The sequence below is a fragment of the Acanthopagrus latus genome, chromosome 1, assembly GCF_904848185.1.
Source record: "Acanthopagrus latus isolate v.2019 chromosome 1, fAcaLat1.1, whole genome shotgun sequence".
Classification (NCBI taxonomy): domain Eukaryota; kingdom Metazoa; phylum Chordata; class Actinopteri; order Spariformes; family Sparidae; genus Acanthopagrus; species Acanthopagrus latus.
The window spans coordinates 20,996,566-21,008,204 of NC_051039.1; the positions used below are offsets into that span (position 1 = coordinate 20,996,566).

Here is an 11,639-nt window from a genome sequence, read left to right on the forward strand (position 1 = left end):
GTTGTGCGTCACCTGCTGTGCTCCCACGCGCACACACACACACACGCCCCACACACACAAAATCCGTCGCCAGCAAACTCACGCACAGAGGTTTCAGTCAGTCTGAGTTATTCATCCACCGACATGAGGACTGGAAGAGCTGTTTTTCTGGGACTTCTGCTCATCTGCGTGGCTGCAGGTAACACAGGAAAAACACGCTCAGTTTTGAGGCATTTTACACATTTATCGTAAAGTGGCTGTTATGGATCAAGGTAAAGTAGTTGAGAGCAATTTTTAACAGTTTCTCTACATGTTGGGCCTTTAAGGATTTCATGTTGGTGGAGTAACAACATCGTGTCAGAGGAGATTTAGTTCGAACAAAAGAAAAAGACACATTGATGTTGAAGCGAAACAGAAGTATATACATTTTGTTTGCATGTTTATTATAAGCATTGTGCCTTTAAATGAATGTATTTCATATTACATAGTAGGCACTAGAGGTGTACAATATGTAAAAAAAAAAAAAAAAAAATCACATGATGACATTTTGTCAGATGTTACGATTGTGATTTGATTTGCATCAGTGGGAAAACTAGTAAAATCATGACAATGCAGTGTGTGTTGGGGTCTGCGCCAAACAAATATGCCCTTAATGTTTGGAAAAGAAGGTTTGTGCAGCCCTAGTAGGCACTCATATACTCACCCTACCCAAGAACAGATCAGATAACTATCCAGTCTCGGCTGGAAAGTTTGCATAAAGATATTTTTCTCTCTGGATCAGGCGGGTTGCTGACTCACTTACTCATGTACAGGAGTTTATGACATAAGGAGTCAATTATTTTCAACATGTAAGGTTTTATCAGTCATCTGCTCTTTTTATAGATGCTGAGAAGAAATCTGGACTCCTGAGGAAGGTGCTGCATCTTGACTCATCTGTGTGTGTGTGTGTGTGTGCATCTAAGAGGGTGTTTTGATCATGATTAAAGGGGATCATAAGTGTGTAATGGTGTATGGTGAGTGAGCTGTCTTCTCAGGTGATCACGGGTGAGTTGCTTTATGTTCTCGCAGCCCTCCTGCCCTGAAATGGAGATCGTGGCGTGCCCCCTGAACCTCGCTCCGGTGTGCGGCAGCGATGGAAACACCTACGCCAACGAGTGCACCCTGTGTGTCCAGAGACAGTGAGTACACACAGCTGCTGCACCCTCACAGCATTCACACAGGAGGTCACATGAAGTCAACTTTGTGGAGGCTGAAGTCGCCGAGTCGCCCCCCGGTGGTGAAACAGCAGAGCGTAAACAGCAGCTGATTCAAAATGACTGGACGCTTTCCAGTTCAGTCTATTATTCACGTCCTGGTCTGGAAATGAGCAGGGGATCATTCGTCATTGCTAGAAAACGCTGATCACGTTTCTGGTGAGCAAATCAGGGAAAAGCACCAAATTTCATGAGATCTTGCAGCATCGTGTACAAGCCTCTTTAAATCATAAAGAGGCTTAATAACAGGAAAAGTAAAAGAAAAGAAATAACTGTTCTCTCTGTTCCTCTCTGTCTGTTTTCTGATGTTCTGTCTGTCTCTCCAATGACCTCTCCACTGCCGCTCAAATGTACTTCCACATCCACACACAATGAGTTAATATGAGGTGTGACTACATGCACACTGTGTATGTGTATGTACATTTACTCAAGCACAGTATTGAAACATTTGTACTTTTCCTGGGCATTTAAATTATCGGCTACTTTATAATTCCACTCCACTACATTTAAAGGCAAATGCTTTATTTGATAACTTTAGATACTAGTCACTTTGCACATCACAGGCTGCATCAGAGCCAAATCTAATTCACTTTTTTAATTCACTGATATGATTCACACATCATATCAGATAACTTGACTCAAGTACATTTTGCAAGGGTGACTTTCACTTTTAAAGTAATATTTTAACACAGTATCATTAATTTTACTCAAGTATGGCTTTTGGCTATACGACACTGATATTTTGCAGCTAATCCTTCCCACTGACGTTTCTCCCCAGTTTTCTTTTCTCCTCTTTCTGAGGGTCAGGCAAACTGAGAAACCCAGAATTGAGTGTGTTCAAAGATAAATCTCTCCAGATTTTTATACTACTATAATAAGAAGATAGATTCTGTCACAACCTGGCCTCCCTGGGAAACCTGTTGTGCCTGTGACAGCCTGGTTCTACAGCCACGACGTGCATCTTCATTCTGCACACTGACAACATTTTCCTTGTTTTTTTTATCACTCATGGTTATCGATGCCCCCATGTACTATCTGTAAAGATAGATAGTGAAATAGAATTGAACTGGAATTCATACTTTCTTTGTGATTGGGTGGTTTCATCACAACATTTGTTATAATTTTCGCTGACATTGATTCAAAGCTGGAATATTCCCAGCTGAGCAAAACAGATTGAATCACGATGGTGACGTGTTCTGATCCACTCTGCAGAGCAACCAAGATGGACATTTTGATCGCCAAAGAGGAGAGCTGCTGACCTGCCCGGGAGATGATGTCACCACTAAGGGGACCAGTCGGGATCTGATTATCGACCCAACATCAGATCCCAGCTCGCCTAAATGTCTGTGTCATGACGATGAGTAATAAACGCCAATTAGCAGTAAACAACCGTCTGACGTTTCCTTTTGTTTAGTTCATTAAAATCCAAATCAAAGTCAAAACTGATGCTACAAATTAAATAAATCTAGTGAGTACATTGGAGGTTATTAAAAAGGAAAGTAAATAAAGAAAGTGTTTTTTAGGTAACATAATCTGAAAGCATTCCTTTGTACTGTGGAGGCTGGAGGTGAATGATCGCTTGGTTATCGGTGCTGGGAGCCAATATTTACCCAACTTAGACTGAGTAACACAGCGGTCGATAATGTTCAGTCGTGTGTGTGTGTGTGTGTGTGTGTGTGTGTGTGTGTGTGTGTGTGTCATGAAGATGACAGGAGCGCAGAGCGACACGCTGGGACAGTGGACATGAAACAACAGAGAGAAATAAAGTGTTGAATACTGAGGTCAAAGGTCAACTGTGTGAGTCACATGACTGAAACCAGGAAACAGAGAAGTGGTGTGAGTGCAGTTGCTTCCTCGGTCTTTACAGCAGAGCAGAGACAGAGCCTTTAAGACTGCAGCGACCTGACGATGATAGGAACCCAAGTGGAACCTGGGTAAGTACACACTGTGAACACTCTGCTCACCGCTGCTGACGTTGACGGTGCGGCTCTTTGCTTTGTTACTGTCAGTCGGCGGGTTGATGTGTCACAGACTTCACGAGCAGGTTCGAATCAAGACAGAGCGACAGTGAACCTGAACCTGAGCTGATGCTGATCGATGCATTAGGACCTCTGAGCCGTGACGTTTTAATGATTCTTGATCAGTTTAGTTCTGTCCATCCCATTCATTTCTTCCTACTTTCACTTCGTTCCCCTCATTTCCATCCTGCCCCGTGTCCCCACAGTATAGATCAGTCAAATCAAGCTATTACATCCTGTCTGTATTGTTACTGTGTCTCCAGGGTCGACAGTCGAGTTCAGGACTGTGAGAATGGCATCTCTATGGATCTCTTCCTGCATGTTTCACTCATACCAGCAGTGAGTTGTCCATCAATTTAACCTGCGATATGAGAAGAGTGTCAACCTGTCTTGAGCAAAACATAACAGATTTAAAACAATGTATTTGTCAGGTGGTCAGATGGGATTAAAATGGTTTGCTTAGTTTAAGAAAAAAGATCCTTTTTCTGAACAATAAATGTGTGCTCCCTCAGTGTTACTGAAAATGAACAATCAAGATATTTCATTTTTCACATGACAACAAGGAAAACGGATATTGACCAGTATGTGCCGATGATGTATGGGTTTGTGTTAACAGTTTATAGTAAGGACAGAATCATATCCTTCACTAATGATTAACTAATGCATGACTCATCGTGATTTTAACAGATGCAGGATGTAAACACTGAATACTGTGACATGAACAAACATTTATGTAAATAAAATCCAACTTTCTTTAAGCATTTCAGCTCATGTATGAAGAATATCTCCTAATCAGCATTCTTTAATGATCTCCTATGGTCATAGTAACTAGATCATTTGTTAATGCTGAGCAACAGGGCTTTATGATACATCCTGTATCAGTTTATTTATCAAACCATTCAGGTCAGGTGTAAGTTAGTCATTACTTAAGTTTATGATTTGTACCCTTGTTATATAAAATGTTACATGAAGTGATATTTGGGAAACAGCATTTTAAGTTTCTGCGTTCACGATGTACTCACATAACAGAGGGTGTCTAGAAATATAATTACACTACACACTGAAAAACAGAATTATCAGAGCTGTCTTTAAAAATGTTTTTCAGTTGGTAATGAACAAATAAATTGAGTTTTTTAAAAAATATATATATTTTAAGGGTAAGTTATGTCATTTAAACTTGGTGATTTCATCTAAAACATTTTTTCCAGTGTACAATCACACTGAAAAAAGTTTTCCTAGCTAACTTTTAGTTACTCATAAATCTTATTTAAGTTCACATGTTAGATTAACACAATTTACTGTTGTGCTTTTTTTAAGTTGGAGCTACAATTCTCTTCTTTCAGGTCCAGATCTGAAACACAGCACAGCTGTTACTACTACACCCTCAGTGAATGAGTTTGAAGATACAGCAGCATGATCTGAAACTGCTTTGATAGGACACTTGCCAAGCTGGTGATGCAAAGTGTAAGGTTCAGATATGAGACCTACATTTTATAAGGTCAGCCGTGTGATCCAGTGGATCCCTCTGCCACCACGGACTCATAGTATCGATCAGCTTGTTAGTGATTGGAGGATGCATCTGCTGAGGCTTGTGCAAGTTAAAATCTCCTGACTTTGATTCTGAAACCTAAAGAAACTAGCTTGCTAGCCATGAATAAAACAAACTGGGTCCATCCCCCCATCTCAAAGTCAACAGAAAGCCAGCAGCTGCAGTGATGCAAACAAAGCATTGTTGAAGATTGCATCGATTTCTCGCCCTGCAGGTGTTTATCACGGGGATACTCTCCTTCCTCCAGAAAAGAGCCAAAACACTGGGCATCGACCGCAGACTGCCCTTCCTGAGAGGACGTTTTGCCATTGTGATGTAAGTCAGCAGCAGCGATGAGTGTCAGGACATAAAGTCACAGCAAAATGAACAGGTTTCCTTGTTGTCATAGGCAACAGTCTGGATTATCTCACATCTACCCTCCTCTTGATCTCATGTATCAGGCTACTTTGTGTGCTTCTGGTTGTGTTTACACTGTTTGTCATGACTGTGTCCCAGTCCTTTAGACACCATAGGCAGTCTGAGTAATCGGTGGTCCTATGGGTTTGCGTTCGGTGCCGTGTCCTCCAGCGTCCTGCTGCTCTTCTCTGAAGGTTACGTCCCCTTCTCAGTCCCAACCTGGGCCAGAGGTACTCCGACCACTGAACATTGTGATCCGGGCTCTGTATTCAAACTGCAGGTACAACATCTAATCATGTTGACTGATGTGCTGTTTCCCTGGTCTCTTATCCCTCAGCTATAATGTTTCTGATCGGAGCGTTAGAGGTGGGCCTGGTCTACTTCCCTTTCTTTGCCTGTCTGTCCACGCCTTGCAGAGCAGCTGGGGCAGTGCTGGGGATACTGTACTCTCTGTGCTGGTAAATATTTATTCTCACTATGTGGATTAGAGCAACAAAGGGTTTATTTCAACAGTATGGACAGATGAGTGGGTTTATTTAGTGTATCTGTGCTTTTTTTGTAGGATCACTATTACGGTCTGGGATACATTCACCTGTCCCAGTGGTAAGGTAGGTGAGTACTAAACTCATCATAGTGCAATGATGCTTGTTGTTGTAGTGTGGCTTGTGACCAAGTTACCAGCCTCCTCTGTCCAGACGATTGTTTCTGCCTGCAGCTTAAATGAATGAGGCTCTGTAGGAAGACTTGCCTGTGGGTACTTTGTTGGACACCACGGGGGAAAATGAACAAACGGGATGACTTTGTGTGTGATTTTAAAGATTCTGGGCATACACCAGAAGATCATCGTCCAGTGGCCCTGCATCCTCTCCCTCATCTTCCTCTTGGGACGATTCATCTACATGCTGGTTAAAGCTGTTCGAATACGTCTGCAACTGGAGCCAGAGGTCAGCATGCCCACTGCGTAAAATGACTGAAAGTTTCTTGCTGTTTTTTTTCCTCTTTCATTAATCATATTTTCACTTTTATTTGTTCTCATCTTTATCGCGTTGTATTGTCTGAATAACCTTTTGCCAGGATTCACCTAGGATATCAATATCAATATCAAATATTTTGAAAATACATACATCTTGAATTGAAGGTACAGGAGTGTATGGGACTAAAATCTATAATTGCATACTAAACCTTAGATAATCCAGTTTTAGAATGATAAAATTAATAATTGAATCTTTTCCCCTCAATAATAAACTGGATCTTCTGCCAGGACCCTGAGGAGCTGATTGAGCAGCACCAGGTGCAGCATGTTAAGAGCCTGCTGAGGAAAACGCCTGCGCACAGGTAGAGTTTCACTTCTGTCGGTTGGTGAGGGAACCACTTTTTTCTGCATGTGTTAAGATGTTTATAAAAACACATTTAACTTTTGACAGATTTACCAGATTTCAGATTGCACCTGAAGGTAGCAACACACAGTCATGCAGACACACACCCACAATCAGGCTTGACCCTCCTTTCTGTGCTGCAGTAAGCCCCTCAGCTGGTTCCAGAGAAGAGTGTATGAGTGGGACCCCCACTTCAAGTTCCCCAACAGGATCATCGGCACTGCCATTATATCCCTCATAGGCCTGTACACGGTATAATGTGACAGCCCTTTCATTAAGTCAGACCAAATGTCTCATCCAGACTCTTTGTTCTGGAAAATGACGACTCCACAAATCTCTGTCTTTATATCATTTCTACAGATGACCCTGGCCGACTACAGCGTCAGTAATGTGGCTTTTGACCGAGTAGAGAAGTGGAAGGAGACATTAGAATATCTGGTGACTTCCTGTAATCAGACGGAAGCTCTGGGAGCCATGATACCACAGCTGGAGGAGTTCATCGACGTGGCTAGGAGTGAGTTGGTCTGCATGACTCATGTTTCTTGGGGACAGTTCTGTCCGGCTGCCTCGATTGTGAGCATTACTCATGGGAATGAGCCAAAAAATCAACTCTTCACTGACAAATCAAACAAATCACAATTTTGTTAATATATTTTTTGGAACATGAAGGTGTGGTTGTTTATTCATGATCCTCAGAACTGTGTGAAACAAGGTGAGCCATGTTGTGATTTCTTTTGTTCCAGAGTCTTGGCTAGCTACCACCATCTTTGCTAGTCTCAACTCGGTAGCCTACACTCTCCACGTCTTAGCATGTTACAGGTAAACTGAAAACCGTCAGTTTCCAAAAGTTTGTAGGATGTTACAACAGCCAGTTATAATAAGACCCGTCATAGATGAGTGTCACTGTGTAACTGTGCACACAGAAAACACTTGAAGAGACTGTGGAGAGGGCAGAAGGGGTTTCTTCCTGAGAAGTTTCACAACCCTAGCTCAGCTGTCAGTGTAGTAAGTAATGCACACACACACACACACACACACACACACACACACACACACACACACACACATTAAGCAAATGGCAGTAAATGTAGTGCAAATCAGATTTCACTTGTTTCACTCAAAATCAGCACTTACCAGTGTGAGATCCACCCTAGTATAACTGTGCTGACAGGCCAAAATGTGTGTGTTCGTCACAGTGTGTGATCCTCTGTGCGGTCCACATATTGTGGAACCATAAGGCCGCTGCACCCCGCCAGCTTTGCCAAAACACTTCATAATTATCACAAATGAGGTTCGAGGCTCTCGGGCATCTTGATGGGGCTTCTCGCTAATTGTGTGAGCAGACACAGGCTCTCGCATACACACACACACAACTGCAAGTCTGATCTATTCAAATGTGTGAGCATGTGTTTTAATGTTTGATTATGTAAAGGACACGCACACACTTTTGCTCAATAGACTTAAGGATTGCACAACCAAAGTTTCCTCGTTGAATGTTCACAGGCTTCCATCACGAGATACTCTGGTTGGCAAATAGCGTTCACACTGTGGGGTAAGTTACTCATCTTCTTAAAAACATGAATAAGGGACGTGTTTGTGCTTTTAACACAAAATCAAGCAGCTGTGCAGATGTGCATCGGGACATGGTCTGTAATGGGACTCAACCCTGCTGCTCCCAAAATGATGCCGTTAGTGAGATGCTTTCATAAGTCGAGGGAAAGATGAAGAGGGAAAGGTTCCATTAACAGGAAGCTTTAGGCAGAAACTAACTTCTCAATGAACAAGCCTATTGGTTTAGGATTTAATTCAATGGTCTCAGTCTGTAAAAGGTGTTTCTCAACCCCAAGCTTTAGCATTACATGATGGTCGAGGTAGCTCTGCATTTACTTTTCCACACTAACTAGTGAGAAAGCCACAACATATAAGTACGTGTATTGAAAACTTTGTCAGAAATGTAGGGGAAAAATTCAAAAATATAGCTACATTTTGCATTAAGAACCAACACATCTGCAGAGGATGCCATATCCACTGCCCTCCACTCAGTCATCACACCCCTTGAAAATTACAGCTAGATCAAGACCACAAATGAGTATCAAAACTCCAGAAACCCACAAAACCTAATAAACCTTTAAGCGTAACATACTGCTAAATGTGTTTGTAGAAAAAACATTTTACACAACTAAATATTGGCCATGTTAAAATCTTGTTAGGAATGAAGCATGGATGGAGTTGCGCAATTGTTTTTTGTTCCTATCACACAGAATAGTCTTGAGAGTGGAATAGAAGAATCAAAAGTTATAGAGCAACAGTCCTGAGTAAAACATACAGCAGCATGGATATAGAAAGATTACACAAGATATTTAGGATGTCTCCTCTGCATTTCCCCTACAGGCTACCTGATTGTCCATTTTGTCCACTTCCTGTTTGCCCTGCTGTTCGTCTATGCTTTGGTTCTTCCTATAAAGCATGGCAGGGTACTCAGCATGCTCAGCAACCTGGGAATTACAGTGTAAGGCTGCTTTCCTTGTGGTTGTGGATATATAATTGGTGGTTAGGTAACCAAGTGGATTATTGATTTTCATTTCTCTGGTGTCTCTCAGCCTGACCATCGCCCTGGTGATCGCCCTGGTGATTCTCCAGGTAGTTCTGGTTCAGATCTTCTTCCTCCAGGACAAAATGTCTCCCACTGATAAAGAGAAACCTCTGGCTCTCAACAACAGGTGGGTGGCCTATAGCTATAATCTTATGTAAGCGATAAAACCATCCCACTGAAACGAAGGTCCAACATCAGCAAACAGTGACTGCTGAAAAGGGAAGTGCTGGTGATAAAGGCCAAATGAGATACTGAAGTCATAAAACATTCACTTTCTCTCTTACTTAATAGAGTCAAGTGGCTTCAGTGACTCGCTGAAACCAGCAGATAGAGGATACAGCTGTGATGGTGTTTTACAGTGTTAGCAATCCCTTTAAGAGTAACAAGTGAATATATTTTTAAGGTAAACCTCCTCCGTACAGTAACCTGGAATCCCAGTTTCTCTTCCTCCTCTCCAGGAAGGCGTTCCACTGCTTCAGCTACTTCTTCTTTTTCTACAATGTGGTGATGGGGATCGGCAACTGCATACTGAGGTTGCTGAGCAGCATTCTGGCGGGAACGTGGCTGGTGTCACGCATAGACCGGACCATAATGCAGAGAGGATATGAAGGCATGGATGCTGGTAAGCTCAACTTCAGCTGATGTGCACGTGAGACAAAAATGAAATATTGTTTAAAGGAAATATTCACGATTTACCACCATAAAACAACACAGCTAAACCTGATTTTGTTGTAAATACTTTTAGTGAAACTGGTATTAACCTGCTTGCAACCACATCTTCCAGCAGATGGCAACATTTCACAGTGCACCAGTGGATTTGTTGTGTGTCTTAAAGGGTAACTCCACCAATTTCACACATTAAAGCATATTAATAATAGGTCTTGGGGAGTATTACTGCATATGTGAAAAACTGCATATGTGGGGAAGAAAATAGTAAGAGGTCCTTTTTTGGCTCCAGAAGAAGCTGCGTGTAATCTGATAAAATGCTTTGTTTCATGTCACTCAGTGGTTTGTAGTTGCATGGTGGGTAAGGTAGGCCATGTCTTGAAAAGGAAAAAGAACGAGTGGAATAAAACAGCTGATTTCTCTGGTTCTGCTGTATCAATTTTGATCATTTGTTTTGAAACTGTCCATAATGACTCCAACCTTGTTAGATGGGTGCAGTACTAGACCAGATGACTACATTACCCACAATGCAACTAAGCCACTGAGTTACATCACTGGAGGTGATTTATCAGATACAGAGTTCAGCAGTACTCTCTGTAAGCTCACTTTAATGTGTAAATTTGGTGGAATTACCCTTTAAGACAACAACTATAGTTATAGTGTGAAGAGCAATGTAGATGTGCGAGTCTCGTTTATTATTATAAAATGCTACAGTGTTATCTCCTATGTATAGTGTGTGGATCTAACATCTAGGCTTGTGTCTTGCATGTTCCAGGCTACAGCACCTGGGTTGGGATGATCTTTGCTGACCACTATCATAACAATCCAGTCATGGTGTGTTTCTGCCAGCTGCTGGTCTCCAACACGCTGGAGAGACACGCTGCGTCTTCATATTCAACATTCAACAACACGCCATCTGGTCAGTGTGTGTTGGTGTGTGTGTGAGAGAGAGAAAGCGTGTGTGTGAGTGTGGGTGGATAGGGAGGTTTGTGGGTGTGTGTAGAGCTCTTACATGAACAACCATCCACTGACAATGACTACTGCATTTTCATAATTTGCATGTTTAACTTCTAATTTCTATTCAGAATCCCCTGGGAATAGTCAGGCCAGGAGGCGCTGGAGGCTGCTTTACACCTTACTGCGGAACCCTCGTCTGATCCTGCTCAGAAAGCACCACATCTCCTTATCTTCATCACAACGGACATCATCATCTCCACACTCAGATGCAGTGTTGCAGGCTTGGGTCATGGCCTCTCAAACACAGAGTCGCCAAGCAGCATCACAGTTGCCACCAGAGTTTGATGTCATACCAGCAGAAGACTGTTAAAAAAACATTTTCTTGTTGTTTTTTTTTTAAATATGTCGTTTTTTAGAAGATTTCCATGTTGTACAAGGGACACTGTTGTGTTTTCAAAAGGTCTTTTTCAAAGACCAAACAAAAAGTTGTGGAATAGCAACTGAATAAGAAGATGTTAACATGTTCAATAAATTAGTCACAATTTGATCAGGTCAGAGGGAGCATTTATCATTTGTAATTCACACCATTGGGCTTGATTTACAGTAATTTTGAGAGACTGTACAATGGCAAGCAAATGTTTTGAGTTTGAAATAAAAAAAGTGTGACAGTTGTACTGGTGGGATTCATCCTGTGGTATAAGTGGGCTTATGATGCTCTTAATGGTTGATCAAGAGTTGGATGAGGAGTCGGGAAATGTATCTTGTGTTTATTTATTTATTCATTAAGGACTATTTATTTATTTGACAATACCTGTTTATGTTATTTTGATGTATATGATCAATATATAATAT

The 11,639-nt window shown here is 41.7% G+C and overlaps 2 protein-coding genes across 3 annotated transcripts; both read left to right on the forward strand.

Annotated features, from left to right (window-relative positions):
* Positions 1-11: 11 nt before the first annotated feature.
* spink4 (serine peptidase inhibitor, Kazal type 4) lies at positions 12-2,615 on the forward strand. Its single transcript, XM_037121628.1, has 4 exons — positions 12-178; positions 862-893; positions 1,048-1,157; positions 2,445-2,615. The coding sequence occupies exons 1-4, from the start codon at positions 124-126 to the stop codon at positions 2,488-2,490; spliced, it is 243 nt and encodes an 80-aa protein (XP_036977523.1). The 5' UTR covers positions 12-123; the 3' UTR covers positions 2,491-2,615.
* Positions 2,616-3,027: 412 nt separating this feature from the next.
* stra6l (STRA6-like) lies at positions 3,028-11,461 on the forward strand. 2 transcript variants are annotated; one of them, XM_037121417.1, is made up of 18 exons: positions 3,028-3,166; positions 3,514-3,589; positions 5,014-5,114; positions 5,295-5,425; positions 5,533-5,653; positions 5,758-5,803; positions 6,014-6,139; positions 6,457-6,530; positions 6,715-6,823; positions 6,932-7,085; positions 7,315-7,390; positions 7,495-7,576; positions 8,075-8,123; positions 8,963-9,080; positions 9,172-9,291; positions 9,623-9,786; positions 10,606-10,749; positions 10,916-11,461. In XM_037121417.1, the coding sequence occupies exons 1-18, from the start codon at positions 3,141-3,143 to the stop codon at positions 11,155-11,157; spliced, it is 1,959 nt and encodes a 652-aa protein (XP_036977312.1). In that variant the 5' UTR covers positions 3,028-3,140; the 3' UTR covers positions 11,158-11,461. The 2 variants fall into 2 exon arrangements, with proteins under 2 accessions (XP_036977312.1, XP_036977388.1); XM_037121493.1 differs by lacking the exon at positions 3,028-3,166 and adding an exon at positions 4,594-4,714 and having other exon boundaries at positions 3,546-3,589.
* The last annotated feature ends 178 nt before the right edge of the window (positions 11,462-11,639 follow it).